Source organism: Anguilla rostrata, chromosome 13 (assembly GCF_018555375.3).
Source record: "Anguilla rostrata isolate EN2019 chromosome 13, ASM1855537v3, whole genome shotgun sequence".
NCBI lineage: Eukaryota > Metazoa > Chordata > Actinopteri > Anguilliformes > Anguillidae > Anguilla > Anguilla rostrata.
Genome location: NC_057945.1, coordinates 7,634,158 through 7,660,015, shown reverse-complemented (window position 1 = coordinate 7,660,015; position 25,858 = coordinate 7,634,158). Strand labels below are relative to the sequence as shown.

The 25,858-nt window shown below is 44.4% G+C and overlaps 2 protein-coding genes across 6 annotated transcripts in view; both read right to left on the bottom strand.

Annotated features, from left to right (window-relative positions):
* mtss1 (MTSS I-BAR domain containing 1) overlaps positions 1-3,173 on the bottom strand; it is a 67,894-nt gene extending 64,721 nt beyond the window's left edge. The window contains exon 1 of one of the 2 annotated variants that reach the window (XM_064304009.1): positions 2,444-3,173. In XM_064304009.1, the coding sequence (XP_064160079.1) occupies positions 2,444-2,515 (72 nt within the window). In that variant the 5' untranslated portion in view covers positions 2,516-3,173. The remainder of the gene's footprint in view (positions 1-2,443) is intronic. The other variant, XM_064304010.1, reaches the window with a different exon arrangement.
* A 4,164-nt stretch (positions 3,174-7,337) lies between these two features.
* On the bottom strand, positions 7,338-20,094 carry osgn1 (oxidative stress induced growth inhibitor 1). 4 transcript variants are annotated; one of them, XM_064304611.1, is made up of 7 exons: positions 17,890-18,042; positions 16,648-17,362; positions 14,854-14,929; positions 14,375-14,511; positions 13,428-13,619; positions 12,173-12,264; positions 7,338-11,623 (listed from the first exon to the last, which is right to left on the bottom strand). In XM_064304611.1, exons 3-7 carry the CDS (start codon positions 14,909-14,911, stop codon positions 10,657-10,659), a joined length of 1,446 nt encoding a protein of 481 aa, XP_064160681.1. In that variant the 5' UTR covers positions 14,912-14,929; positions 16,648-17,362; positions 17,890-18,042; the 3' UTR covers positions 7,338-10,656. The 4 variants fall into 4 exon arrangements, with proteins under 4 accessions (XP_064160681.1, XP_064160680.1, XP_064160682.1 ...); XM_064304610.1 differs by lacking the exons at positions 16,648-17,362; positions 17,890-18,042 and adding an exon at positions 19,742-20,094; XM_064304612.1 differs by lacking the exons at positions 16,648-17,362; positions 17,890-18,042 and adding an exon at positions 18,055-19,721.
* Between the last annotated feature and the right edge of the window lie 5,764 nt (positions 20,095-25,858).

The following is a 25,858-nucleotide window of genomic DNA, read 5'->3' as shown; positions in this document are numbered from 1 at the left end:
GTGCAGCAAATGCATCCTCATATGGGCCATAATCTTGCCACTGGGGCCATACAGATAGGCCATATTTGACCCATACTATTGAGGCCCCATTATTGTGGTCCATCTCTAGTTTTTTACAGTGTGCACACAGTTAATCACTAACTGATTAACTGTGTGCACACAGTTAATTCTGGATTTAGCGCATACACGTTACAGATCCAAAGGCAGCCCTGCCTAATCATCGTTTCAGCATACGGATGTCTGTATGTCAAGGTTCAGAGTCCTGTTGTGTCTAGGCCGCTAAATATATCGCTGTTCCGATTGGTCCATCGTACTACCTGCTAAACCATCAGGTCTGAACAAGCAACCACACGCAGGATTGCGTATGCCGAATGCGTCGGACAGCATTAAAGTTACGTCAAGAACAGTCATTAGATGGGATAGGAGATCAGTTCATGGCTGCGAGGACAATGACAATAAAAACACAGTGTACGATGAGACCAAATAAAGACAAACTAACGCAGGGTCGTTTTAGCCGTTCCACGGGGGCTCTGCGAAAGACTGAAAAATAAAGTCTGCCTGTGTGAAAAATATAACGCTGTACTCCATTCACAAAAAGTTGTGCCAACTGGAAATTGGCAACTCTGAACAACAGATGCAAATGGGTGGAATCGGGCAAACTGCTGGGTCAGGACATTTTGGTAGGTACTAGACAGATGCAAGATTTTCCACTGCAAATATTACATTTCAGGAAACGAAAACAATGAGGGAAGCACTCCCTTGTCCAAGCTTGGCACGCTCCGATGTTGTGGTGCGCCACGCAAAGCTATCTGACTATTGCGCTGTGTTCACGAATTTTGAACAGACTCGTCTCAAAAAATAAAAAAGTAAAGTTTCCAAATCACAGAAGCTAGCAGTGTACCGAAGAACAGTACCAACACAGCTTCTAACCAAGAGCTGATAGTTTTGAGAGCAGTTAACTAGCTTAAGTTCTTTAAATCGCATTACAATCCCAGCACAGATGTATCCTTCGGTTGAATTCCGTGATTATTTATAGCTCAGTCTACACAATGGTGGTCGGACAGCTGTAGAGAGTGTCTCGGGTTTCGGGAGAATGATGAACGTGTTTTTTTCCCCTTGGCGGCTCAGAAACAGAGAAAGCCGAATGCAATACGCGAAAGTCATAAACTTAGCCGTGCAACCATGTGTCGTCAAAGAAAGCATTTGTTTCTCCTTTTAAGCAACAGGGCCGGTGATTTAATCGACAGTCCGGTTTAAATAGCCCCTTAACAGCGATGAAGCAACGCGCTTCCCTTTCCTGTAATCTAATGTTATCGTGAATTGCGTTTCTACAGAGGAAAAAAACCCATCACAGGTTATGATTCACTTCCTGCTCACCTGCGCCCATTAAAACACGGTAAACAATGAAGTATACGACTGCTAACGTAAGATATGCATATCCTAACCGTGACACAGCGTTGAGGTTATGGCACACGTATGTTTACAGCGCTATACATGCTCTGTCCTTGTGTTTTATGACTATAGCATTCCTGTGCATGTAGACTAGAAATAGATTTTTTTGTTTGTTTTTTTTTAACCAAATAAACTCAAGTCAGCCAACTTGTATCGAACTGGCAAACCTTTGTCGTTTTTTTGCCGCCCCAAAATGGCAACTTCTACCTGATCCCGAAGTTAACTAACTTAGCAAGGCATTATTGTCCCGGGAACGGGCCGTGGAAAATACGGATAAGACGGCTGCGAGTTAGCGGAGCGAATCCCATTTAGCCAAGTCAGCCAACTAATCGTTCTACTTGTGGCTCTCGGGCTATCTGGCTATCTTCTATTCATCCTGCAAATGTGTGTATATTGGTCATGATAGGTAGGAAACGTTTATTGGGTAACGTTAGATACAAATTGAAAGTGCAAGTCAGATATATAGCCAACCTGTTTCTGCTGGACAAAAAAGGCAGCTAATTTTGCACGTAACACTGTAAGCAGCGCGTCAGGCATACTATATTTCAGTGGCTAGCAACATACCTAACCTGCAATCTGGACTACACCATTTTCACAATACACCAATATACCAGTACCAATATACCATTTTACCAGTACACAACACATAGGTTGGATACTTAATTTTTCTTCTTTTTTTTTTTTTACGAATAAGTACATGTAAGACTGTGATAAACGGGCATAAGTTTAGGGTCAATACACTTAAACTTTGATACCAACTAACGTTAGTCAACTTACTGTTTTCAGTCAGGTTATTTTCACTATGAGGCATCACTGGGTGTGTATTAATCGGTACAGTTTAGAAATGTTAAATTATTATTTGCTTAATGACAGGCATCACTAAACCATCTAATTGTTTTGCATTATTATTATTTTTAAAATAACCATCTAATGTTAGACTGAAAATGAGGTTGGGGGCTGGCTTAAACTGAAGATAGGGGGTCTGACTTACCTTCATGTCGTTCATGATGGTCTGGAAAAGCCCTCCTAAAGCGCTGCACTCTTTCTCTATACCCGCATCCATTTTCCACCTTCACAAGCGACACGCACGGGTTTCTGAATATACCTGAGGTAACTCAAGCCAGATAGCTAACTTGCTAAAGTACGAGCGGGTCTAACCCACTGCTTGAATAATACCAGATAAAAAATAACACATATATTTGAAAATAAAGAAAAACACAAACGGCGAATTGAACAGGCACAGATCCTCAGCTGGCGTAGCTAGCAAGCTAGCTAGCGTGCTTGCTAGCTAGCTAGATTTCCAAGCAAACATCGCCCGTCGTGTCGGTGCAGCCCGTAATCCTTCCGTTTTTGCCTCACGGAGTTGGTTCAATTCACCGTCAAGCAAGGTCGGCTAACGACTGCGAACTGCGATAACAGTCTCAGTAGCTGGCAGGATAATGTGATGCTAACGTCAGCTAGCCCTGATCAATAAAGCTTGTTTCCCGTTCCCATGGTTCGGACTCTGATAAATCGAGTTTGCTTAACGATTGCGTTGGTCCCCAGATCCCGGCGTGATTTCCACCTCTTAGACGTCCCGTATTAATGGTGATGGGTAAAGTTGTGCCCTAGGTTATAATGATTGAATGCCCTTCTTTCCAGTGCCACGCTTCCCTGGCAGTTGTGTTGCTGTGTGTCTGATGCCGCTCCGGATTCCCTCTATCCCAGTTCGGAAAATCGGCTCCATCTGTGGGCGGAGCAAAACCCTTCGGCATTTTCCGGCTTTTTCCGGGATCAGATTCGTCTTGACCCTGGGCACACCCTCCTGCACGGGTGTGAAAGGTGATGGGCTTAGCAGGTTTGCCAGAGGGAATAATAATAATAATATTATTATTATGATTATTATTATTGTTGATTTTCTTTAACCAGTGAAGTTTATTTTATCCATCTCATTTTTTTTGTATTTATGAAACACTACAGTATAAATATGGTACACTAGCCAAGCTACACCCACTACAGGCACACGTACATGCATACGTTCACACGTGTTTGCCAAAACAGTCCGATTTGCATGGTTCAAAACTGCATTAAGCAAAATCTCGAACTTATACGTGGGGATTTCATCTGCATTCTACGTATGAGTGCTTTCTCACTGTTAGCCGAAATGTCCAGTAATGCGCCTTCATTAACTCAACCCACATCTCTCCACTGTGTGGAAGCTGCCACAGCGTGCCCATTAAAGCACAAAACCATTTCACAGCCGACAGCAAAGTATAAAATGGCGCGCAGAGAACTCCCATTTCACCCGGCTTATTAGCTTCGTTCATCACGTGTCCATCAGTGAGAAATGCACCGCGCTTCTGAGCGTGTGCAGAGGGGAGATTCTACCAACTAGTTAGTCAGTGTTAGTCAGACTAGACTAGTTAGTGTTAATTAGTTTAACCTACAGGGTCCAAGTTGAACTATGCAGTTGTTCCCTGCACTTGGAACGGTACTTCTCTCTAGGGTTTTCAACGTACTTGTTCCTGGTTATGGTTATACACTTTGTTGTACGTCGCTCTGGATAAGAGCGTCTACCAAATGCCTGTAATGTAATGTAATGACTGTGAAGTGATGCATCTGCAGGGGGGCAGGAAGGGCTGAGCTAGAAGACGAGTGAAAGAAACAGAAGTGGGGATGGAGGTGGTGACTAGGATCAGGGGAAGTGTAAAGATAATCTGACTGTAAAGATAATCAACCGCATCATCATTTCCAGAGTTTGCCTTTCGTGACATTTCTGAAGTTATTCAGAACCGCCTACAACTTCAAAACTTTTACTGCGCAGAGAACAGGGTGTTTTGGGCACACTGCAGTTTCAGCTCAACCGCTCGACACGCCCAAATGTGGAGCGGAGGTCAGAGTTCAAGAGGTCAAGCTTTCCAAAGCCCTGTATGGTTCAGAGCCACAGATCTACATGGTCAGATGAGATTTAGATCACTGGGCAGACGCTCTGAGCCCAGCGGCCGTTTCTCTGTAGGGCCCTGAAACAGAGTTCCAATCCACACGCTATTCCCAAACAACACAGGCGGTCAGATCTGGAGAGATCTCAAGTCTCGCCGTACCATCTGGAAAAAGCACTTCCTCTAGCGGCTATAGGCCAAGCCAGGGATGTGCAGCTTAGGCACTGGGGAGATTCTCAGAGGAGGCGGGTCTGCTTAAATGCCCTCTGGTTTGAAGTGCAGCATTCATCTTGGGTCCGCCTTCACCGAATCAATTTGATTGGTCAGAAAATACTGGTTAAGTCTCAAACGTGGTTCATGGCTCTTGGGCCCGCCTTCACCGAATCAATTTGATTGGTCAGAAAATACTGGTTAAGTCTCAAGCGTGGTTCATGGCTCTAAACTGCACTGCTTTCTCCAGGCTTAGGCACACGCTATCCCACATCCTGACCAGCCTCACCCTTTGCCTTATTATCATCGGCACACCAACCAGCAAATCAGGTTTCCTCACAACCGAAGTGTCTCCATGACAACAGTGCTGACCTGGATTCTGAAGGGTTTAGCTGGTGAAGAACAGAACAAAACTTTATTGTCCACAGAAGTGGAAAATTAGCCTTCGGCTTCACAAAGTTGGTTTAAAGAAAAAAGATGCAAAGACAGTCACCAGGAGCACATCCTGGGACCTATATGAGCTCTCTCCATTGTCCATGACTAAATTTGGAAGCTTGATCTATTCTTCTGTCAACGAGGAATGTTCTTATGTTCTTATTAATGTGTATCCAAGTATGTACTATATGCTATACAAGTATGTCTAAATGCCACTGGAATGAACTTTGTTGACACTGAAGCTTTGGCAAAGGCACTCTTGGAAAATAGATTTTCTACCTCAATGGGTATTTATTGGAAAAATGAAGGATAAATAAAATGTTTTTAAATCTCCAGATGTCACAGGATCGAACCTGCGCTACGCGGTTACCCACCGTCGAAAGGGAAGACCCCTCCGGTGGAAAACAGCAGGTCTCGTCCCACCGGAGGGAGGGGGGGTGTGTTCAAGTCCCCCGCGGCTTGGTCTTCAGAAGGGGGGGGCGTTCTCCCTGTGCCGTCCTTCGGGGTCCGGGTGACCTCCGCCCCCCAGGCTGCAGGCCCACGTCCCCGTCTGAAGGACGCTGTTATCTGAGACCGTCTCGGTCTCTGGTAGCTCGCGCCGGAGACCCAGGCCAATGCCGTTCGCCGATAAGGCCGAGACATTACAAAGCGATCGGGCGTTCTCTTCAACGGGACCTTTGACTGAAGAGCAAGGGAGGACCCTCTCCAAACCCCGCCCGCCCTCCCCCCCCCACCCCCAAAAGCAGGGCGGTCGTCCCTCTCTTCCGTCTCATTTTTCTTTTTCCCTTCACGCTCTACCGTTCTACCGATCGGTTTTCCTCGGCCTCCTTCCTTGCTTTCCCGGACTTGTTTACGGAAATTCCCGCTGGTAGCGCGTTCCCCTGGTGGGTTAATGTCCCCGAGCGGTGGGCGTCGGCCACGCTACGCTAATCAGTTTAGGTCACCGTGACCCCGACGTGTCTGATAAATCACCGAGCCGTGAAAAGGGGCCCCAAGACATTCTCTGTCAGTAAAAGATGTTCGGACGCACGCAGGTCACACTTCATAACGCGTTTGAATGAGTCAAGGAACTCAGAAGAGCTGAATGTTCTTCATAGCTGGCACGTCACACTAAGGCTGTCAGAGTTCTGGTGGCAGTGTAGCATAATGGGTAAAGGAGTTGGTCTTGTAACCTAAAGGTCGCAGGTTCAATTCCCCGGTAGGACACTGCCGTTGTACCCTTGAGCTTGGTACTTAACCTGCATTGCTCTAGTATATATCCAGCTGTATAATTGGATACAATGTAAGTCACTCTGGATAAGAGCGTCTGCTAAATGCCTGTAGTGCCAGAGACTACCTCTCATACCGCTGGTGTAAATGCATTCTCGCTCCTGAAATGATTCCCTCTTATTGGCTGTTGGACTATGGGGACCTGACGTTCCAGCGGGTGTGTCCTCACCAATAGAATATTTCGGCATTCATCATTGTTTTTTTTCCTTCCATATTTGTTCATGCGTGTTTCCTTATGCAAATCACATGAACAGGACTGTGCATAAAATTTACAAACAGCCAGCACTCCAGGGATATGCACAAAAACAAAGGTCTGCACGTGTCATGAATCTTATATTGTTTTCTTTGTAGGAACATTTTAAATAACAAAAGTAAAAATACTTTATTTAAAAATAACGAGGCCTGATGTGCGAGCCGATTCTTGGTCTGCTGTGAATCTCTGAAGACGAGCGCTAACGGCTACAGGCTAACGTTTCCGCGGGGTTATGCTGCATGACATCATCATTACTACAGCAGAAGCTCTGGCTGCGATGTCAGGAAAACCTTTTGCCTGTAAATACGTGTCTGTCCCAGGTGATTTAACGCACCTGAGAAACGCATTACACACCGTACATTCACACCATGAGGGGTTTTCTTTGAATGTGCTGCCCCCTGCTGGTACACCACTAGAATAACAGCAAGGGAGAATGGAAACTTTGTGGTTGCATGCGTAACCGACTCCCATACAATTAAACTGAAAATGATTCTATGTGTATAGTTAATGATTAACATGATTAATTGGACAATTTATTTTATTGCTTACCATGTAACTATTACTTCTCCAAATAGTTTATTTTCCTTTGGTAACATGCTTCGTTAAAAACACTTACTGTACATAACAAAACCCCAATACCTGGTACTTGTACTATAAAATGGACTTTATGTGTCGGCTCTAACTCTACACATATTAGTATGTAATAAAAATGTCTATTTTTATTACATACATTACAAAATTCACCAAGTACTGTGTGTGTGTGTGTGTGCATGGGTGTTGGTCATCCACCACAAGATAAGTTAAATTAGCAAACAATGCATATTTATTATCAAACCACTGATAGGAAAAAAAAAAAGCCTCTAAAATGTACTGAATGTTCCAGATTGAGGAAAGCGGTATAAAATGAATATAAACACATTTCAATAGCAGCCAGTAACATGCTAAAGCCACACAGGGCTTGGCAATGTTTCAGTGCGCAAACAGTCTGGACCACAGTGATGTGGACCGAATATTCCAGTATATGCATACTGAGAGAGGACAGACATCTTAAGGCAAGTTCATGTTGACACTACACACCACACTTCCCCTCCCGATAACTATCATTATTCTTTAAAAGTTAACTCTTTTAAAACTTTACCGGCAGCAAATCAAGAATACAGAACATTATTATTATTATTATTATTATTCTGGTTACCCTGGGTGACATATTTGACATATCCATTCATAAAGCTGCATGGTTGAGAAGCACTGAAGATGAAGCACCTTTGTAAAGACTACAGTTCTATGCAGGACTGAAGCCCAAACCCTCCTAGCTCTGAGACCAGAACCCAAAACCCAGCGGTGCCAGAGACCGGGGCGAGAGCTAACCTTTTAAAAAACCCCCAGAGCATTACTGCAAAAGAAATGAGGGGGCGGGGGGGCGTTTATTGGGCGCACTGAACGATCGCGGCCCGGCCTGGAAAGGTGCCCTTTAAACTAGACCCTACCGCCCATCACCAGAGTGGTGCTCATGTTAAATTACCTCCAACAGACATGAAGTCGAACTGCCAGAAATCAGCTGCACGCTCCTCACATCAGTAACAACGACTGTCAGCAGTGTCAATGTACACAAAGCGGCGAAACGATAAAACAAAGCAGTGGAATCAACAGCCAGGGTTTCTACACGCCCGCTCACCTGTCGAACACATACGTACCTGCCCAGGGCAGGGGCACAGCAGATCCTTAATGCCTTTTCTTAAGGTACGTGTGTAAGGCAGGGGCGTCTATTCTTATCTGAAAAGGGCCAGTGTGGGTGCAGGTTTTTAGTTTTAGCTCAGCCCCAAGACACCCGATTCGGCTTATCGAGGTCTTGCTCGAAGACCGTGATTGGTTAAATAGTTTATCAGGTGTCGTGTCCCGTCCACTGGGCTAACACAAAAACCTGCACCCCACGCCAGCCCTTTTCAGATAAGAGCGGCCACCCCCCTGGTGTAAGGTGACATAGCAGCACTGGTAATAATGTGGATTTCTTCTATTGTGAACTTTTCACCAGATTCCAATGCAACACTAAAAAGCTAAACATGCCTTTAAAGAAAATGCGGGTTGATGACAAACATATACAACATCAAAATTAACTTCCAGATAACGGAAATTTAACATTGACCAGGTCTTTCAGTCAAACCATAAACAAAACGCAACGGATAGTCAGTTTGAGTCTAAAATGGCATGCCTAAAATGCATCGTCTTCTTCACTAATTTTATACAGAAAATGTAATATAGTAGCATACATTAGCATACATTTAGCCAGTGCACTGTTTTCAACAGGTCTGCATATAAAAATATACATGTAAAATTCATGTACAGCTCAGTGTTTTATTGTCTCCCCCCCCAAAACAAAAATAAAATCAGCATGATTGTGCCTCATCTCTCTCCCTCACACCCCCCTGCACAGGGACACACATGCCTCCCCAGGAGGGGATCTTTAGGAATGTTCGTACATCGGTTAAAACACCTACGAATGGAAACGATAAAATGTGACAAATATTTTACTGTCAGTTACTAACAGGCAGAAATTATTATGATTATGAAAATATAATCTTCTGTTAATATATGAGTACCAGTGGTGTATAATGACGTGTGCATGAAGGTACGCTCATGGTCTCTCACACACACATACACACACACGCGCACACACACACGCACACACACGCACGCACGCACACACACACGCACGCACGCGCACACACACACGCGCACGCACGCACGCGCACACACACACACACACATGCACACACACACACCATTCAGTATTGCTTTGCACAAGGGTAGGCAACCCTGGTCCAGGAGTGGCAGAGAAATGTCTTGTTTTTGCTCCATCCAAACCCCCCCACTACATAATTGTGTTAATTATTAGGCTTAATGAGCGCAGGTGCCCGTGTGATGGAGGTACACAGCGGTTCACCATTCTGGCTCAGATTCACAATAAATACATTCATCTGGATGAACTAAAATGCACAGAAGTGCAGTTCACTGCAGGACCAGGGTAAGCTTGTTGGCTAACAAGATACAGCTGCATTCAGGCTTTGAATGGCCTTGTTCACAAGTCAGTTTTGTGATTGATTAACCCAGCTAGCATCTTTAATATTCCAATTCAACATGTCCAATATGGCTGCCACTTCATCAAATACCCTTTTTAAAAAAAAAAATTGCCTGAAGATGTTATATTGGGACAGGTATGATGGATTGCTTGTAGCTGGCAGAATTGAGTGGAATGAATGTTAATAAATAATTAATATATTAATCTACTTTAAAAATGGCCTTAGATCATTCATTTGCTTTTTACATTTTCAATCAATTGATTGAACTTAAAATCATTAATTTTAAGAAAATTCATGAACTGAAAAGTAACTGCCCCAATAACTGTGAAGAACAGATTAAAAAATACCGCACCTGCACATACAGGCCATGCTGTCAATGGCTGCAAGTAAAAATATTGCTTGTCTGCTGCCACCTGGTGACTACATCAGGAACTGCACTTTAAAAATATACACGCAAAACCTCATCCGCATTTCAAGGAGGAATTTCTAGAGAAATTACCAATAAACCTTTTGGGCACCAATTAAAACCAATCCACACAGCCTTACAGCACATCAAGGGGGAGACTTGAAGTAGGGCTGAGATTTTTACACGTTATTTAAGAAACCCTGATCTTCAGATCCTTCATCTCTAAATTCAAGTCCCTGGAATTTAGATTCACTGTAGTACATTCTTTCCTGCGATCAGCTGCCTAACAATATAAAAGTTCTTGGTGTGTGTGTGTGTGTGTGTGTTACTGACACACACTGAGTCCTCTGCCTCTGGTGGACACAGTCAGGGTGTGAAATAAAGATGAATCCTTGCTTGTAAAAGTCCACAGTTCAGATTTCAAAGCTTCTCAACTTATCAGAGCCACCGCGCAGACAGAGCCCCGCCCACTGCCCCCTCTCGTCCAATGGGATCGCTGGCCCCAGATCCGGCATCCTGCAGATCCCGAAGGCGGTTTCCCCGTTCTCTTCCAGCCGGCCCGCTCCGAACCAGCGGAAGGCCCCGATTGGCCCGATCCGTCCCCCGCGCGATGCGGCCCGCCCGCCCGCCTGCCCGTCACGAGTCCGGCCCCTCCCCCCCCGCGCGCCTCCGGGCCAGGTGCGCGGCGATGGCCAGGGCGCCGCCCTTCAGGAAGCGGACGAAGTTCTCGCCCACCAGCGGGCCCATGGCGTACAGGCCGGGCTCGCGGACGCACTCGTGGGTGAAGGGGTCCACCTGCAGCGGGTTCCGCCGGCAGCCGATGCGCTCGTCCGGGTCCAGGCCCAGCGGCCGCCCGTCCTCCGGCAGGAAGGACAGGTTCGGGTACGACCCGATCAGGACCAGCACCATGGAGACCTGCAGCACGGTGCGCCGCCCCCCCTCGCCCTCCAGCACGCACTTCCTGTCCGGGAGGAAGGCCACCACCCGGTGGCGGGGATAGCTGACGTAGCCCGGGTAGCAGCTGGAGGGGGCCTCCCCCCTGTCCTGCTGCTGGGTCATCATCTGGTGCACCTTGTGGTACTCGGGGTACAGCACCTTGGGCAGCTGGTTGAAGATGAGGGCGGGGTCGGTCACCGCGCGGCGGAAGGCGTGGCGGACGGGGGCGTTGAGGTGGCGGGCGGCCAGGACGGCGTCGGCCGCCGTCAGCCCCGCCCCCACCACCAGCAGCGGGTCGGAGGCGGGGCCCAGGCGGCCGGCCGAGATGGCGGCCTCCAGCTCCCAGAAGCCGTGGCGGACGTGGGGCAGGTCCTCGCCGGGCACGCCCAGGCGGGCGGGGACGTCGTGGGTCCCCGTGGCGAGCACCACGCTCCGCGCCAGCAGGCTGAAGGGCCGCTCCGCCCCCGCCCCTCCCCCGTCGCCCGGCCCCGCCTCCCTGCGCATGCCGCGCACCCTCCAGACGCCGGGCCCCGCCTCCCCGCCCGCGCGCTGCAGTGATGTCACTGTGGTGCCGCAGGCGAAGCGGTCCTGCAGCCCCATCAGCGACACGTAGTGCTGGTAGTACGAGGCGATCTCCGCCGGCGTGGCGCGGTCGTTACGCACGCTCCTGTGACACACACACACACACACACACACACGCACACACAGCAACATTACACATCAAAAGACACTAACTTTTCAACTGCACTGTGTTTAGCTGACCACAGAACTGCATTAGAAGTGGAACAGCTGTGTCCAAATCAGTTAAATAAGGATAAGCTGTTCCCGTTGTGATCATACCTGGGTCAAATATGTATTTGTTTTGGATTCAAATACTTTTCTGCGCTCTTAAGATCTTGCCTGGCGTAATTGAGCCTGCCAATATGGGTTGGGACCAGGGTTTGCACTTTTTGCGGGTATTTCATTGGTTCCAATACACCAGACAAGATCAGCAAAGCGTAGAAAAGTATTTGAATCCAAAACAAATACGGATTTCACCCAGGTCTGGTTGTAATGTAGTTTTCTTGTCCAGGGGTTTAATCTCCAGCTAAGCACACTATAACTGACCCTAAACGTCATGGGTTTTCAGAAATGCTACATTATACAACCCTCCTCTCGCAGAAAAGGTGCACTCCAATGCAGCCACCAGGTGGCGACGTGCAGGAAGCGGACTGACCTGCGTTTCTCTCGCACCCAGTCCTTCAGCTTCAGGCCCGGCAGCTCCATCCAATTGGCCAGGCTGAGAGTGAGCATGGAGCCCTCCATGGCCTGCGGACCAATCACAGGGCTCAGAGCTCCGCGTGCAAACAGCCCTCCACCTTGGCACGCAGTACAACACTTCTCACGCAGTCAGATATCTCTCCAGATCAGTTCTCTTCCTGTTACTGTTTCCTCATCTCCTCAGCCAACATTCAACCAAGCATATCTTATTTATTTTTGTAAATGATGCATTACATAAGTCTGAAATGTGGTACGTGACACAAACATGGTGAGAGACACACACATCTATGAATGATTATATATGAAAACTAGTTCTTTTCAATTATTTACATATATATATCGTTCCAATATGCTAAACACATTAAACATATTCTATGAATTTTTTTTTTTTTGCTGTTTAATAATTTGTACACAGACACAGATCTAGCACTATGCTAACCGGTCCCATCCCTTATCAGTTTGATACTGTAGCAATGGGCCGTAAACATAAAAAACCTGAAATCGTAAATCTAAAGATGGATGAGCAGCACAATCCTACTGCAACTGCAAAAGTAGGGTTTAGCCGCCAGACCTGGGTCAAATACGTATTTGTTTTAGACTCAAATTATTTTCTGTGCTCTATTGATCTTGTGCAGCTGAGCCTGCCAAGAGGACCAGAAGGCGGGTTTTGCACTTTTTTAAAGTATTTCATAGGTTCCAATACACCAGACATATATATCTGACCCAGGTATACTGGCCACAGACATCAAAGAATAACCAGATTATCCACACCCACATTCTGTTTGTCCTAGCCTTATTCCAGGGTACTGGATGCACTGAGTTCTGAGTATCTTGTTGCATGTTCATTCCCTGTTTTCCATACAGGGAATGGACATGCAAAATCCACACTGTGGTGTTTCATGTTGTCCATTATGTGAAAGAACATGCAAAATTTGCACACACTGTGGTCCAGTGGTTCACTTTCAGTTCATATTTTTGTTCTAAATTATGCAAAGTGTTCATTGATTGGCCCAGATCCAGTGGAAGTATATTGTACTTGTCACAACCCACGATGGCGTTCATAAAATGCATTGATACTGGAAAATTTAAGAACACAGAGTGGAGTATCTGGTTAGTCTATTGAATCTGTGGTTTAGTGCAAGCTCGCTTCTTCAGTTTTAGTCTGAAGGATTGCGTCGGACCCGGGCGCTATTTGGGGACGTGGTACTCACGTGCCAGGCACCCCCGGGCGGCCCCTTCCCCAGGACCACGTGCGGGACGGCCCGCTCCGGCTCGTAGCGCCACTGCAGGGGCGAGGGGTAGTCGGCCCCAAAGTCGCTGTCGGGCAGGAGGAGCGAATCGAAGAGCACCGCCACCGGGTTCGAGGAGCGGCCCTCCAGGCCCTCGCACAGGTACTCCAGATCCTGCCGAGGGGGGACGCACGCCGGTTACACGCGGCCCGGGGCCTACTTACGCCCTGCCAACGACCCCAAATATAAAACGTGTAATAATAAAAGCAGCCACTAGAGGGAAGCATACTTCCTGAACTAATGTGCTGAGCAAGCTATCAAGATGACAGGAAAGTAAAATGACACCAGAAGATGTAGATGCAGATATCACTCAGGGGTCTTATCAGCCTCACTATCTGCTTTGCTTGGGAGAGATATGTGACCAGGAGACAGGGTGAGTACAGCTTATCAGATTGTGGTGTGCATGTGACATGCTCGGAATATTTGAATTTTCATCAAAATATCATTTGAATATTGGTTTGCATTGGTTTGTGCACACAGTCACTGTTACAGGAAAAACAGAGAGCAACGCTTAGATACAGAATATCATGGAAGGACAATTTTGGGTACAAAACAAGGCAGCTTGCACCAACGAACATCCTCTTTGAAAAAAAGGCTTTTAAGGAACAAATCAAATGTCTTGTGTTGGCTGGACGCGGTCAAACACCGACACGGTCGCTTTTTAAAAATTTTTTTTTAGCTTTCAGTCGTTTTGCAATGCAGCTCCTGTCTTCAAGTTTCCGCCATGCTTGCATTTGATGACGACCGCTTTCCTCGGCTAACACCGCGTACGTGCACTGCTTCAGGTTTGCGAGGAGCGCTTCGTTAGCAGAAGCTCGTTAGCGTGACGCGCGGCGGGGGGGGGGGGGGACGGGGACGGGACGCTGTACCTGTTCCAGCAGAGACAGGTGAGGCTGCTGCTGCAGCTTGCGCTGGAGGATGGGGTTCGGGTGGCTGCCCTCGGGCGACGGGTACGGCACGTACCCCGACAGCAGGTACGACAGGCAGATCCCAGACGGCCCGTTACCTGCAAAACACGCACCGAGAGCACGTCTGTGGACACGCCCCCTCGGCCTCTGCACGGGCACACGCTGGTTAAGGAGAGAGGCTGAGAAAGGTCGGGAAAAACGGGGGGGGGGGGGGGCTAAAAAAACCCCAGAGCAAACCGAATGGCGGTCCATTATCGTACGACAAATAACAAAGTGCACAAGATTTCACAAGTAAAAAAAAATGCAGCTATTTAAGCAGCTTATGCAGAAATCCTGGCATGGGAATAAACCCCAGAAGCGTTCGGCTGGTGAGGAGTTCCCCCCCCCGTACGGAGGAGAGAGAACGCAGAGAGCGGAGCGAGGAGGTGAAACGCACTTACCGATGACCACCACCGGCAGGACGTCTCTGGGGACGAGGTGGTCGTCCTCCAAGTCCATCGCTCTCAGATGCTTTATCTGCATGCACATTCAAAAAAATGATCGTTCATCATTCCCAATATCTTGCAACAAGACTCAGACACAAGATTCATTTTACTTATGAAAGCCCTGCTCCGTATTTCACATCCACACAGTGAAAGAACATGTAAAATCCACACGGTGGTGTTTCATGTTTTACATTAGGCGAAAGAACATGTAAAATCCACACAGTGGTGTTTCATGTTTTACATTAGGCGAAAGAACATGCAAAATCCACACGGTGGTGTTTCATGTTTTACATTAGGCGAAAGAACATGCAAAATTCACACACACTGTTGTCGAGTAGTTCACTTTCTGGCGTTTTTGATATTTTAGTTCTAGAGCATGCCTTTGATTGGCCCAGACAGTTTTGCGTGTGATGAAAGATATTTTAGATACAGTGCCATGATAAAGTACTCCCCTTTCCTGATTTATTCCATCATAGCATATTTGTCACACTGAGTGGTTTCAGATCTTTAGACAAAATGTAATATTAGACAAAGGGACCCATCTGACCCCCCCCCCCCCCCCCCCAAGTTCATTTGATTTCTTCTGGTGCTATAGAGCACGTTCACATTTTTAAAATTCATAATTGTTGAACCACTTGACTTGCCACCAAGGGACATGCAACCAAGACTACTAGATACTCTTGCCCACAAAGAACAAACAGTATTGTTGGGCCAAAAAAAAAATCCAGCAACTATATTTTATTTTATTTAGATTTTCTGAAAAACATGAAAAAAATCTTCAAGAACTGAATGTCCGGTTTATGTCAGATTTGATGTGAAGCGTCCTTGTAGTAGATCCTAACTGAATTGCGAAGAAATAGTTCATACGTCAAAATATGGCTGAATGGCGAGCCAATAAGATTGACCCATTGGTAAATGTCCATTAAAATCACAGCAATGTATTCCACACATGGTATTTGGCCTTGAAACATGTTCTGAATCGTGCACGTCATAAGGGCACGTCATTCTGAACAAAACAACACTTGTGTGTTTAAAAATGGCAAAATGACAACCGGTCATATTTCACAGCACATGAAAATACTATGATAAGTCACAGCGTTCATTCTTGTTCGGTTTCCTTCTGTGTTTCGTCTTCGACATTGTTATGCACAAGGAAAAATTGAATGGTGACAAAAGCATGAACAGCACGGCTACCAGTAGCAGTTTAATATTCGACATTCATTGGTGTTGTGGGGCGTTCAGTGTTGTGGCTTCCTGGACTTTAAAGTGTAAATCCATGACAATTAATGGTGTTGTTAGACAGATTTGCTTGACTTGCAATACGGCAAAACTTGTTCAGATGCCGACTGCTTTACAAAAATGGCCGCTATAAAAAAAACTTAATATTCAGCATATTCAGCCATTGTTCCATTTGAAAAAATAAAACTTAAAAATCTTTCTTTCATGAATCATAAATCCTATCGCATGACATTTGGAACATAAACTCATTGCTTAAAGAGCGTGGACACGGCTGATTGCAGCATGTTGCACTAGCTGCTTGGAGCCCGCGCTGCTTTGCAGCTATAGTGGAAATAAATATTATTCGATTAATATGTTCCTATAGCCTACAGCCTCTGTTAACATGACGTCGCTGTGTACGAGCTGCTTTGGACTTAAATCACAAACCCGCAAATGCCCCACGAGCCAATGTAAGAAACGTCAGTAAATATCTAGAATATTCTTCACTGAACACAAAAACTGGAGCTATACCTGTGCGTTCAGAGTCGGGGTTTTTCCTCGCTTTTTTTCCAAAAATAAAAAAATCCCGAAAGATTAAAATTACATCAGTCAGATCGCACGATGAAAACGGATACAGACTTCCTTACGGGAAGAAGGAAATGCGCGCCGACACATTTCCAGAGAACTCTGGAGCCTGGCAAGTGTTCAACGGGCGCGATACATGGCGCGCTCAGTCGGGGAGAGAGAGAAAGCGGCAGCCGTCTAGCCCGCCGTCTGCGCAGTAGAGTGCGGCTCACTAACGCTTACATAAGATCAGAATCATCGTGACGCTGCAGAAAGTTTAAAGCGACAATGTACCGCGGTGCGCGAGCGGTCCCCGACACCCGCCTCGCCATAGTGACATCGCTAAAATGAGAGTACTTTACCCAATCCAGGACTAAAGGTGACTGCGCAGCATGCAAATGAATTGTTGAAATACTTCGCTTTGAAAAAAGAACAAGGCACGCATACCTTAAAAAAAAAAACATTTTATATAACATATTTCATCTTTGAGGAATTCCTTTGCTTAAAAATAATACGAACTGACATTAAATTGAAACACCGCAGCCGTCTATGGATTAAATTGGACATACAGTAGCCTGTCTAGGAGCCTGATTATATTTTACTAAAGCAAACTGCATTCTAAACTAATTATGGTAACGTTAAAAAATTCAAATAAACGGCGCTGTTTGTGAAGTGTCCATATCTGTAGAATATTTTGCGGGCGTCTCCCATGTCATCAACAATCTGACACCGGCCGGACAAACTTCTGGGAATAAGCAAATGGCAGTGATGCACTGGAGTAAATTACGTGGACTTGTCAAATTGCTAAAAGTCTATTTAGGTTTCCATATCATTGTGTGCGGTGCACAAAATTGCACACTTGGGAAAAGTAGCCAAGTGAGTTCGAAATTGGAAACTGAACTAGAGAAACTGAAAGCAATTGCATAATGTAACCACGTATCGCATTCACAAAACGTAACCATGATGTCCTCAGACCTGCAGTAAATGTTGTAAGGTAGGTCTACATTACAAAATTGTCCGTGGCTGTGCTCATAAATAAAGTAACCTATAATAAACAATTAATATAAATAAATATAAGGTCAAAAATTATAATAAATAACAACATGTCCGTTGTCATACATTATTTTAACCGTGTATATGGGTGTGCATTTCTGCTGATTTAAATAAGTGTTTGCAGATAAATCTATAAGAAACCCAATTTGTTACTACCTGTGAAAAATGCAGTGATAGCACCAGCCAACTGGTTGCAAATACGCGATGAGCTTTAAAAGTACTTGGTACCCACTGTGCAATACAGATACCAGTGAATACAAGGGGTTCTCTGTCATTAACCCCATAAAACTATTCGGCTGAAAACAGTAGCATGCGGTTTACCGTAACATTCCACTTGAGAAAGTCTCCACAGTGCACTGCAACCTGATCGGCTACATCTTTGAGTCTTTTTGCAGAAAAATTCGCACATCTCGCAGTCTGGTCTCATTAAAGTTTCACTTCAAAACAGGTTTTATTTTCCATGTGTTTGGGTTCGTGTAGCCTACGGCGACGCTTTGCTGATACACCCAAAGCGCAGTCGTTTAGTCCCAACCGGTGCGCCGCGGCACACTGCCGTGTGAAAAATTCTTTAAAAAATTTTTTTAATGTTCAACTGAATTAAGAAAACTTAAATGAACAAATCCCATTCACAAAACCCAAAATAAATGTCATTAAAATGCATATCGCTTAATTAAAGCCCCAAAAGAACATTTCGGGCTACTGTTGGCACGTCACATCAACGTCAGTACGTCGCTTGCAGGGTGTTTATTTTTTATAATGCCTTGATGCTTTTGAGAGTGGTGTGCCATGAGATTCTGTAAATTTGGAAAGTGTGCCGCGGAAGGAAAAAGGTTGGGAAACGCTGGTTTAGTCTACACCACACACTGATATACGCACAAACTACCCTGTTCAAGGGAAGCATATCTGCCAACAGGACTCACTGACAGTGTGTTGCGTTCAAATGATATTAAGATTAACAGACCTACTGTGACATATGGCCTGCCCGATCCAAACCGTAGTGAACTGTCTGGAGTGGGCGTTCCAGGACTAAATGACAGATGGCTTTCACGTTAATGTTGCTCTACACCTCCAAGCAGTGCCCAGTAAGCGATCACACAACCACTTTCACTTTAAAAATCAACTGACATCGCATATTTTAAAAGGACATTCAGCTAAAGCTATATAAAACATTTTCATATATTCTATGGTTCAAAAACTGAAAGCTGAAATTTATGGGGAGGAGCCATTTCGTTACGTATATACCCTGCTGACTAGCTAGTTCTGCACACATGCGTTATCGTTACTTTAGTTATGGCTGACAGGCAACACAATTCAAAGCTGCGACAACTGAATTTCTACAGTCATGAAACGTATCGTAACATCAAATGCGTTGCACAAACGTTATCCTGCATATTTGGCTCAAAAGCAAAACTTTATTCACTTCTTCCCAAAACTATGCGATTACAGTATGCTAGCAAGCTGCATCTCCCGTTACATAGGCTAGGGAAAATCGCATCGAAGCGCAAACCCATGATCTCCTATATTCAAAGCTTGCAATATACGGAATATTGCAGCCAGCTGATGTCCTTGCCGCTGCTGCAGCATTATACTGTATAGCCATTAGGACCGGTCTACACTACCCCTGCCAATACCCACAGCAAGACCATGCTCCTGCCGGGTTATCTAATTCAATTGGACTAGATCCACCGCCTGCTGCAGGTCGAGCGTCGCGTTAACTGGATTGTAATTTGCAAACAGCTTTAGTCTAAGACTTAGTCGTCCGCATAGGCTACATAAGCAAAACGGCGAAAGATAACCTCAATCACAGTCGAAATAGGTTAAGCTAAGCTAACCGGTGCTATTTCATAACGATTATTTATATTCTGAAGCGCCAGCACAACAGTCAAATTTTCCAACTCCTTCACAGAATACATTTAGCTAAATTAGCAAACTAGCATCCGTGCATCATTACAGTGGACGACAGACCAAGGAAATAAAGGCTAGCCTTAGCAAGCTAACTGCTACTTACCGCTGTATTGCGTTTTCCAGTAAAATCGCTAGCCGGTCAGCTAAACAGCGCGATAACTGTTGTCTCCTCCTATATCCGAGTGCTTCCCTTCCGATTTCAGTTGTGATTGTACGATTAAATACTTTTCAAATGCAGATAGCCTTGCCGTCTACGTTCTTATTCCAAAGACAAGTGCCTTTTCTATATGGTACACGCCGAGAACCTCACTGTTATAATCGCCGGACCTGCGTGTCTGGGATGGAGTAGGCTATTATAATGAGGAACATGCCTTTTCGTCTCTGTCCAATAATCTCTGACTCTAGCCACAGCAATGGATTACTATAGGTCTGTCACACAATGATGCAAGAACCTCAACTAAACCAATGTTTTTATTCGTGGCCTTAGACTCTACATGCTTTTCTTTAATTGGCCAAATCTGTCCGCTATATCGTTTGTAACCAATGGTAATCATGTTCGTATTGCGTGTGAGATGAGAAAAGAAACTAGCATTTCCTACTCCTGTAAAGAACTTGGTAAGATGTTACGTAACATTTCTTCGAGGAAAACGCTTATTATTTGGAAAAATAAAATGTTTTTCACCAAATTATATCTTTGACAAGTTAGGTGGCATATAATTTATTTTGTATATAATATATATAATATATGTAATATTGATATTTTGAAAAACAATTTAAAGCATGAAAATGTCCATAAACAGATATTTTTGGCTTGGGGTATGTTTTGGAAACTCTCCATAAACATGAAACAATAAATATGACACAGAAACATTTCTTCCGTCCACAAAGATACAGGAAAGATATAGTGCTGATGGATCAGCAAGAGGAAAAATGTTGACAATTATTATCATACGATGACTTTAGTCTTATATTTAAAATACTATACTGTAGTTTCATTAAAATAATGTGATCCTGTTACTGGTACCATATTAAAAGTTTTTTTAACTATAAGGTTGAAAGTAACACTGATTATGCAGAATTCTATTACTTATTTATTATCATTTCTTAATGGCACTGACATACTAAACAATAGATTTGTTAATAAATTAGTAAGAGATGTGAATAGTGGAATAGTTTCACAGACACAGATTAATCCTAGTCCTTATTCTAAATTAAAATCTCCATACAAAGCTCACTTTAGTCCAGGAATAAGCTTAATCTGTGTCTGTGAAACCTGCCCAAAATATGGTAAATAAATTATATCATGCTGAATGCCCTTGACGAATATTTAAATTTAATCTTGACAATAACTGTATATCCTGTGATTTGGCCAAAGACAACACAGCATTCTTTCTTTGATTGTACTTTGACAGGTCATTATAGGAATGGAATTGTGTGGAACTTAATGAGAAAGTAAATGTTACTGCAAACTTTAAGGTGTCCAACCGACCCCCTTTACATTTATTCCTCATTTTAGAACTGATAATTTAGTGTCCTAAATATAAGTCATATTTCTGGATGAACTGTGTTTAAATACTTTCTAGAAAATTCGTATTCCTCTCGGGTTTGGTATTTATATTTTGTTAAAATGTAGAAATAGCAACAAAAAAAAAAAAAGTAATATTTTGCAAATAAATTACAAACAAGTTTGGTCTGCATTAAAAAAAAAAACATCAAACAAATATTAAATACTCTTAATCAAATTCATTCATTCATTCATTCATTCATTTCAAATGAATATGAATTACATTTTAAAGATGTGAGAATTTAAACATCAAAACAATATTTTCCCATTTTTAAAAATATTTTCCCCATCAAATAAACTAAAATAAACGGCAATACCTTCACAAACCCATTGCTGAATGCAAATGATCTATATTAGAATATGAAATATTTTAAAACTATTTACTCATAAAAATATTCAAAAAGTCTTTAAATATATGTTCTGAATATATAGGTCTGAAAGAATATCTGCAGATACATTTAACAGGTGCTCAGCATACACGTTTTGGTTCTCATGACAATCTCAGAACATTAGGAAGGTTAGGATACATATTACCAGAGTGTTAGGAAGGCAAGGATTAACATTGCTGGAAGTTTGGATAAATGTTGCCAGAATGTTAGGAAAGTTTGGATAAATGTTTCCAGAATGTTAGGAAAGTTTGGATACATGTTTCTAGAATGTTAGGAAGGTTTGAATGAATGTTGCTAGAATGTTAGGAAGGTTTGGATAAATGTTTCTAGAATGTTAGGAAGGTTTGGATAAATGTTTCTAGAATGTTAGGTAGGTTTGGATAAATGTTTCTAGAATGTTAGGAAGGTTTGAATAAATGTTTCTAGAATGTTAGGTAGGTTTGGATAAATGTTTCTAGAATGTTAGGAAGGTTTGAATAAATGTTTCTAGAATGTTAGGAAGGTTTGAATAAATGTTTCTAGAATGTTAGGTAGGTTTAGATAAATGTTTCTAGAATGTCAGGTAGGTTTGGATAAATGTTTCTAGAATGTTAGGAAGGTTCGGATAAATGTTTCTAGAATCTTCCACTGCAGACTAAAGACTCATCTCTTAAGAGAACACCTGGAGTAAGCACCTACATACCCTTCACTTACCTTCAAAATCACACCTACCCATACCTTTACTTACCCTACCCTGAGTGCACTTACCCTTAAAAAATAAAAAAAATAAAATAAAGCCTGACCACTAATTAGCAGGTGGTAGTTATTAGCCACAAGTTCTTTTTTTTTTCGGTTTGTTTTTTGCGGAAAATGTTGATGCAAGCCGATGTTGTTATTCTGAATTTCAGAGCATTTTGTAAGGCGCTCTGGATAAGAGCAATATGCCCTGTGATGTCAATTTAAGTGTATGAAATGAGCTTAATGTAGCCAGCCTATAGTCAGCCATCCAGCCAATCAGCTTTCAAGGAACCCTGTGGAGTCCAGAGGGGTACACAGAGGGGAAGGGGGAAAGGTGGAATTGGTGTTAGCCGACTCAGCTATGTATAGTTTCAGGGTAGTTTAAATATCGGGGGTCTGTACCAAATTTGGGCCTGGTGCAAACTGTTCTCATCAGGTTCCTGGCTTTACCTCACCTTCTATGTTTTTAAACTTGCGCCTCATAAATTGTTCTGTTCCTTTGATCATTCAGTTTCCTCTAGGATGGCAAAGCATTCTGGGAGATGCATGTCTCTGTGATCCTGTAAATCCAGCTGTACTGGAACTGTTAAAAGAAAAAGAAAAGAACTATGGGCTATATTTCCAAAGTGCAGATCACTCTCACACCACAGTGCTATTCCACATTTATGTTGGCTGAACTTGCCATCCAGCAGTTAGCACTCATGAAACATAATTACATTAGCAGAGGTAGAAAATCCAGGTTCAGAAAGTAGAAGTCCTCCCCAGTATTTTGTTCCAGCCTCCCAGATTTGCTCATTTAGGCACAAAGAAATGATTTCAACATATGGGGCAGACCATCTTACTGCTAGTGCTCGTCTGCAAATCTTTTAGAGTTGCACACAGATATAACAGACATTAAATTAGTAAAGCACAAATTTCATTACATCTCAATTCTCAATATTACAACCTTAAAAGTAATGTATGAATCATTGAATCACGGTTCTTGCCATCTTGTCCACTGCAGCAGAAACTCTTAATCAGTTACTGCATCTGTTGTGTGAGCTGTTTGACTGCTCCTGTGGGAACTGAGAGCCACTCCTCCCGCTCGGAAGCTGGCTTTTCCGCCATCGCGTTTACAGGAACTCACTGCCTCTTCCCCTTGGCTCTGCTCCTAACCTCTGGCTGTGAGGTCTGAGGTCACGGCGGAGAACTTGGCTCAACCCTCCGGAACCCTCTCATTCCACTCAGGGCAGAGGATCCAAGGCGATGCTGCTGCAGAACACCTCACGGGATGTTCATGCTGATCCCTGTGCAGGTTGTTTACTGTGAGAGACTCAGCATCTGAGCACCCGTCCCTGTAACTGTGAGAGACACAGCATCTGATCACCCGTCCCTGTAACTGTGAGAGACTCAGCATCTAAGCACCCATCCCTATAACTGTGAGAGACACTCTCTAAGCACCCGTCCCTGTAACTGTGAGAGACACAGCATCTGAGCACCCGTCCCTGTAACTGTGAGAGACACAGCATCTGAGCACCCGTCCCTGTAACTGTGAGAGACACAGCATCTGAGCACCCGTCCCTGTAACTGTGAGAGACACAGCATCTGAGCACCCGTCCCTGTAACTGTGAGAGACACAGCATCTGAGCACCCGTCCCTGTAACTGTGAGAGACACACTCTCTAAGCACCTGTCCCTGTAACTGTGAGAGACACACTCTCTAAGCACCCGTTCCTGTAACTGTGAGAGACACACTCTCTAAGCACCCATCCCTGTAACTGTGAGAGACACACTAAGCTCCCATCCCCATAACTGTGAGAGATGCACTATCTATGCACCTGTCCCTGTAACTGAGAAGCTGTTTATTTGGTCATTTCCTGTATTTTGGACGATACAGTATGAATGTTGGCATTGTCAGGGACCTGGCATTATTAGGAATGTGTAAAGTAACACCAACCCCCCCCTCATTTCATTTGTCATGACTGTCTGTCTGTCTGTCTGTCTGTCACTACAGCAGGGGGAGCATGCAGCGGCACTACGGGCAGAGACAGACAACACAGGGCTTTTTATTCTCTCTCTCCGTTATATGGACCTCAGCCTCCTCTCATTTTCTTTCATTGAAGGGAAGTGAGTTCCACCAGTTCTGGCACACCCAAAGCATATGCAATGCTCCACCCAGCAACTCCCTCTCTCCCTCTCTCTCTTTCGGTTTGCCCTGGCACCTCGGCTCAACAACTTCGTCAGCACCCTGGACAGCAGCTGGTGCCCAAAAAAAACCAATCAGCGTCTTAAATATCCTCCTTCGTTTTGTCCCCCGTAAGGGACATGAGTGTCTCAAGAAAAATATATTCTTCTACGCTAGAAGCTGCACTACAAGGGTCATATTTTCACCGCAACATGTTTTTGTCATGCAAGACAGTTATGTAAAAAAATTACACACTTAAACTTTTTCTCTGCTCAGGAGGATGCACCATGAATGATCCTAAAAAGGCAGCGTGTTCCTTTCCAGACAGGAGCGAAGCACTGAAGTGACTTGCGGGCCAGACAGTGCATTTCTGCTAGTAAAGACGTGACTGTGTCCAGGTCCCGACCCCTGCATACTAAAGCTGGGCCACAGCCAGGGGACGACCAGAAGGGGCCCCTTATTCATGTCCAAATTTCACCCTGACAGGACCTCTGACTGAGCCTGCCCGAATAACAGGAACGCTTCACACCAGCATCACTCAAAACACGCAACAATTTTTTCCATTAAAACAGATGATTTCCATTTTTTAAATTTCAGTTTGAGTGAACAAAGCAAGCGGAAAATCGTGTAAAAAATGATCTCAAAAAGGGGAACTTATCGACGCATCCTGTTATCGAGTTCCCTTTCTCATAAAGGTCAGTTTTTGTATTCAAACTCATTCCTGGGAGGTCGACTTCAAACGGTCGCAACCAGCCTTCAAGCCAAAGTGCTTGAATAAGAAATGAATATTCATGAGAGACTTCAAGGGAGCCTTTGTGTGTGACTGGGTTGTGTTTGCATATACACCAGGGCAGGTGTTTTTTTTCACTACTTTGGTCACACTGCTGTTCTTGTGTTCTTAAGGGGTCATAGACAACGTAGGTCTGACCACAAAGTCCTGTTTCGCCAACCAGGGTTACCGAGTTAGCTGGATAACTGCAAAACCCAGAACCCTCCCAAAATCTGGAACCTGGACTGTAAGTAAAAACAGCTACTCCAGGTTTTACTCAGTGCAGTTACCCAACCAACTCAGTCATCTTACTTTGTGAAATGCCCACCCAAAACCTCAGAGAAATACCTCCCCAGTCAGAAGCCATAACTGGCTGGAATTTTTCTGTCTGGAACCTCCTGAGGCGTTGACACAAGGTCACATGACTTCACCTCCTGAGGCTGACACGTAAGGGCCTGTTTTGAGTCAGTCTTTACTGCCCTTCCTTTATTTTTTGTTCTTTTTTTTTACGGCAGTGTAAGAACGGCGTGAGCCCCTCGCTGAGCTCGTGCTCCAGTTAGCGACCGGCGGCGGTTAGCGCACGCCGAAGAGCGCGGTCGGGGGGTCGACGCGTCCGGA

What these genes read in the sequence shown, in the direction of transcription:
- osgn1 (XM_064304609.1), bottom strand. Translation starts at nt 14,935, where the DNA reads ATGCAGATAAAGCATCTGAGAGCGATGGACTTGGAGGACGACCACCTC. An exon ending in ACCTGTCTCTGCTGGAACAG is followed by an intron (nt 13,620 to 14,374) that starts GTACAGCGTCCC and finishes CCCCCTCGGCAG; the next exon opens with GATCTGGAGTACCTGTGCGA. An exon ending in CGCCCGGGGGTGCCTGGCAC is followed by an intron (nt 12,265 to 13,427) that starts GTGAGTACCACG and finishes ATTGGTCCGCAG; the next exon opens with GCCATGGAGGGCTCCATGCT.